At 45.8% G+C, this 5,741-nt stretch overlaps 1 protein-coding gene across 1 annotated transcript; it reads left to right on the plus strand.

Annotated features, from left to right (window-relative positions):
* Positions 1–527: 527 nt before the first annotated feature.
* CCDC71L (coiled-coil domain containing 71 like) lies at positions 528–4,638 on the plus strand. The gene has a single exon (XM_035020370.1). It carries the CDS (start codon positions 2,112–2,114, stop codon positions 2,802–2,804), a length of 693 nt encoding a protein of 230 aa, XP_034876261.1. The 5' UTR covers positions 528–2,111; the 3' UTR covers positions 2,805–4,638.
* The last annotated feature ends 1,103 nt before the right edge of the window (positions 4,639–5,741 follow it).

Below are 5,741 nucleotides of genomic sequence, written 5' to 3' on the forward strand. Positions count from 1 at the left end.
TCAAGAAAACTAATTGTGATAGAAAAGGTTATAATATCATTTCTTTATAAGGACTCAGGAAGCTGGTAATTGGCTCCTTAATCTTGGTCTGAGATCAGGTGTGCTTTTCCAGGAAAATGATTTTCTCTTCAGAAAGTTACCATGATTTTTGGTAGGCAGAGAACTGGCTCCTGACACAAAGTTCTGTTTTTGCCATAAACCCATTGTGTGGGGAGGGTGCTCTGGTGTAGAGAAACACCTTTCAAAATAGTTTTGGTTTAGTTTTTCTTCAAATGAAACAAACAACATATTATCTGGTTCAAACAAAATATCTGTTTAGCCCAATACAAGACTGATAAAAACTGCTCCATTCTGGATAGAGTTGAAGTAGAAATAGGGGTACAGCTCTGTCCCTTGGTCACTTCACTCATGCATTAAGCATTTTCTATTGAACCTCTGAGTCTGGGCAGCACAATTTGAAAAGCCTCCAGTGAAATATAAAGATCACTAGGTTAGGAATCCAATAACCTAAACCATAGTCCCGGGGTTGCTATCAACAAGCTGTATTACTGAACCTCTGTGGGTCCAGATTTCCTCATCTGTGAAATAAGGAGACTGAACTTGGTATCTTTCAGCTCAAATATGGGAGGGAACTATTAGCAACTATATGCAAATCACTAAACTTCTGTGCTTTATCAGTTTTCTACTGCAAAATAAGATGCTCACTGAAGGGTAAAATTTGCATGCTTACCTTAAAGTTCTAAGTATTGATTTTTTTTTAACCTTAAAAATTTAAGGGTGTTAGGAGAAAATTGCATAATAAATGTAAAATATAAAATTATGCTGTTCTAAGCGATTTCACTATATCCTTCTTTCTCACCTCATTGCAAATAATCAGCAGTATTTTGTTTGATTTACTTAGCAAACATGGAGTGCCCATTAGAGTGCCAGTCAGGATAGAAAAGACGACTAGTGAATGACCACTACTCTCTAAACATTCATAGTCCTCCCTTCAAACACAGAAGGGAATGTGTTCTTAACAATGTATTATTATCAAGAGAACTTTTTTGATTATGATGCTGCATCTCTTCTGAATGATAGAGATGGTGCTGCAAATGAACATATTGAAACTAAATGAAAAGTGAGGTGCAGTCATTTAGGAAGAACTACATATTTGAAAACATGGATATTTTCGTTAAGGAGAATGGCTTTGTTGTAATTGATCTCTGATCAACCTGAGCAAGCAAATAGGCTTTGCTTTCCCGATAAGCAGAGTATCTCTTAAATATGAAGAGGGTTCCATTGTCTAGAAGGAGATAATCTCACCAATGCTGCCCATATTACCTGAATGACTCTGGATTATTGTTGGTTGCCTGAGATGGATCAGGGCCAAAAGAGGGAAGAGTTGGATGAAGATGCCAAAAGAGGTCTTTGAAGGTTTGGAAGGGAACAGTGAAAGGCCCATTCCGTCTAGATTTACCCCCAATTCCCGTGCTGTGATAGGAGGGACAGCATTTGGGCAGGTCTCCCTTTGTTATGCACCATCCACAAATGCACCCGCTCACTCTGAGGCGGACTCTCCACAAATGCACCCACTCACTCTGAGACGGACTCTCCCCAAGGTGGAGCTGAAGTCTACCTCTTACTGTAGACATGGCATCCTCCCCACATACCCACCCAACTGTTGACCGGCGTTCAAGGGCCACCACCACCACCCACCCCAGCACCATCTTCCAGGAACTGGCCTCTCCCCCATTAGTCCCCGCCCCTCTTCTGAGAGCACCCAATGGGTGGAGTCGGGGCTGTGGTGGGAGGGGCCCGAGGCGGGCACATTTAAAGAAAGGCAGAGGGCGAAAGGAGGCTAGAGAGGAGAAGAAAGAAACCAGGGGGCCAGGCGCCGTCCAATGACAAAGCCCAGGGGTGGGCGCCGGCCGCCATCTTGTACCGGGCGGCAGGATATTCACCCGCGTCTTCCGCCCTCGGAGGGGGAGGGGCGGCGGCCGAGGCGAGAAAAGTAGCGAGAGCCGCGCCGGCCCGGAGGCGCCAGCAGCGGCCGCCGCCGCGGAGCCTGACGCGGGCGGGGGCGGCGGCGGCGAGAGCCGGCGAGCGCGGGCGGCCCCGAGCGGCCTCCGATGCGGCGCAGCGTGAAGAGGCGGCGGCGCCGGCCCCCGGCGGCCCCGGCCCCGGCTGCCCGGGGCGGCGGCTTTAGGGCCGGAGGAGGGGCCGAGCTGGAGGCGCGGGAGGAGAAGGTGGTGTACTCGCGGTCGCAACTGTCGCTGGCCGACAGCACCAAGGCACTGGGCGACGCCTTCAAGCTGTTCATGCCCCGCAGCACGGAGTTCATGAGCTCGGACGCGGAGCTCTGGAGCTTCCTCTGCAGCCTCAAGCACCAGTTCTCCCCGCACATCCTGCGCAGCAAGGACGTCTACGGCTACTCCTCCTGCCGGGCCCTGGTCCCCGACCCGCCGCCGCCCCCCGCCGCCCGCGGCCAGACGCGCAGGCCGGCGGCCAGGAGGAGGCGCCGCGGAGCCCGGGCGGCCGCCGCCCGCCGGAGGGGGCCCCCGCCGTCCCCGCCGCCGGCGGCCCCCGAGGACAGCTGCCCCGCCAAGCCCGCGGCCGCCGGGCCCTGCTTCGGGGGCCGCACCCTGGAGGAGATCTGGAGGGCGGCCACCCCGACGCTGACCACCTTCCCCACCATCCGCGTCGGCGGCGACGTGTGGGGCGAGCGCAGCCTGGCGGCGGCGCGGCGCCGGGCGCGCCAAGTCCTGCGAGTGAACCTGGAACCCGTGGTGAGGCTTCGCCGCTTCCCGGTGCCCCGGGCGTGAGGCACGGCCCCGGCCCTCCGCCCCTCCGCCCCGGGACGGCTTCCGCCTGGAGGGATGAACAAGTGACAGTCGAGTGTTTACAGATCCGGCCTGGACCGCGTCCCCTAGTGCACTTTACGGGCGAAGAAGCACCGGATGGTCTTTCCCGGCCCGCGTCCTCGGGATGCGGCGCCGCCGTCTGGGACTCCGGGGCAGGTGTGCCCTCTGCTGCCTCCCAGCACCGGGTTTGCGGAGGGAGGAGACAGCTGGACCCGCGAGGGAGGTCCCCTTTCTTCCTAACCCCAGATTGAGACGTCTCCAGGACTATAGGGGCACATCCGTTTTCCCCCTTTTGGACTCTCTACCTCACTGGTCTGGAAGTCCTCCGAAGTCATTCTTTTTCCAAAGGAATTTGGTTTCGTGCTTGTGTAATTAAAGCTAGAATTTACTTGCTGTTCATCCGCCTCCCTGCTCCCCCCTTTTTTCTTTTTTGACTGCCACCCCTCTTTCTGGAGGAAAGGTCGAGTATGTTTTTTTGAAAGGTGTTGCACTAGTTTGTGCTCAGGGTATTCTGAATCCCACTCGTTTCCGAATTTCAACTGGATTCCAAAGCTTTGACCAAGGATATTTTCTAAGAAATTCAAGCTTATGACTGTTAATAGTGTAAGGATTTGTATGGCTTTGAATTTCATGGGCTCAGTGATTACAAACAAAGAGATGCAAAGTACAACTGTTCAAACATTTTTGAGGTGTTTCTAAAGATTTTATATTGAAATTTAATGTTTATATTTACTGAGCTCCTAAAGGAAATGGTAGAAACTCATAAAGTTTTGTTTAGGAAAAGTTGACTTGTTAAATTCTTTTTAATTGAATAAAATTTAAAGTGCATTGAAACCACATGGCTTGTGATAAAAAACAAAAGAATGAGTGAATTACAAAGAACTGGTGTTGGTTAAAGAGATGGATGGAATCCCATTGGAAATGATTTGGCCTCCTTGTACTAGTCTAACATACAGATCTGGGAATATTTCAAGGATAATTTATTTTAAAATGGAAGTCGCATAGGCAAAATGAGTATGTGTAAACGCTGTGATTAAAATGCCAAACGGAATACCCATTGGAATTCTCAGAAGTATTAATGAACTAGAGGGGTGGGGCATTTCTTGGTATCAAATAACTGGTCGAAGTTAACTTTGGGCAAAATGGATTTTCCTTCCTTGTTTTTGTTTTTGTTGTTGGATAACAAGAAATGTCCAGATCACTGTCCATCACTCTTAAAAACATCATGACAATTAGTTGACTGTTTTGCTCCAGGAGTTCCTTTATCTTATTTCCATTCATAATTATGTTTGCAGTTATAGGTCTTTTGTTTGACAGCCGAAGACCACAGGAATTGAACAGGCGAGCCACACAGAGTACTGACCCTTCTTTTACACTTTTATAATAGTGTTTATATCATATGGCCCAGTGTGGAATTCTTGATTATCCAAGTGCCTTTGGTCATTGGTGGCAGCAAGACTTAATGGTTTTTAGCCAGTGGTGCCGCAGCCAGATTTTACTGCAATATCTAAAGGGTCAAGTAGTGATTTTGTACCACTATTATTTCAAATTTAAGTATTCTGCCATGGAACCACCCATACCAGGCTGGAACATGACATATGAAATCTTCAATATTAAGGTTTCTCTCTGCTTGGCAGCTTCTTAGGGGAATAATGAGAGTTGCGATTTTGACTCTTGTGTTTTTAGAATTCAAATGGCATAGCTTTCTGAAATGAATTTTTCAAGTTTAATAGTTCATAGTAGGAGTTTTGTGACTTTAATTTCAGTGTTCTTGTTTTGTAAAAAAAAAAAAAAATGATAAATATATGACTTTATGCCAGTTTCCCAGTAAGCCTCATATTCTTTTATTCACTACTCAATGATAATGTGTTGTTACAAATACTGTCACATGAGTAAATAAAAGTGAATAATTACTTAGAAGATGGAGAGTGTTAAATTATATTTGTGTGATAGGAAGCTTATATGTATTCTTTTGGTTATTAGCTTCCATTGCCAATTGTACTTAAATGCATAGGGTTTTCTTCCCCTCTTCCCAAATTGTTAACTTTTTTAGCTAATTAGCACCTGAGGGGAAAATATGTATTTGTACCACTTCACTATTGTATATAATTTTATAATAATTAAAAAATAAATCCAATGGCCATATTAGAATGTAATTTCAACATATAGCTTATCTAGATAGCTTCCCAGAGGATTTTCAAATTAGATGTAGCTGGGAGGATAACTTTGCTCAGCACAAAATCGAAACATAACCATTGACACCATGCATTTATTTTAACTGAGAATCTTCTTTTTTTCCTCGTATGCCTTGTTACTTTAGTGCACTTGAACTTGCATAAATGCTTTGGATTATCTGGGCTATCTGATTTCAGTTCGGATCTGATTGCCCATCCTAAATTCAGTATGTTATTTATCTGGTCTATTGAAAAGTCATGCCATTTCTAGTTTGTGAAATAAGATGTAAACAAATCTTTATTTTTGCCAAGTTTTCTTTAGCAAAACCTTGCTAAAGTTAGTTGTTTTACAACTTATAAAATGTGAAGAAACAACTAATATAGTTGATGAGTATATAATAGGAAAATGAAAGTATTTTATGGATACTTTTGGGCAGAATGTGAAAAGGAACTTGGCACAGTGGCCTTTATGGTGAGGCATTCATTTAACTGTCTTCTAGAGTCTGTAGCTTAGCTTGTATATAGTTTTTTGAAAGAAATCCCATGATCTTGATTCATTCTCTTACCTTTATATCTCATATGGCACAAGTAAAGGGGGAAGCTAGGAGGAAGTTTATCACCTTGCTATGCTTTTATTGAATCTTGAGTGCCTAAATATGGTGACCGGCACCTCAAATAACCTTTTGAATTCCTGATGTCATTTTTATCCTCCTCCTTGTCAACC

Source organism: Mirounga leonina, unplaced genomic scaffold (assembly GCF_011800145.1).
Source record: "Mirounga leonina isolate KUSES-001 unplaced genomic scaffold, KU_Mleo_1.0 Mir_174, whole genome shotgun sequence".
NCBI classification, from domain to species: domain Eukaryota; kingdom Metazoa; phylum Chordata; class Mammalia; order Carnivora; family Phocidae; genus Mirounga; species Mirounga leonina.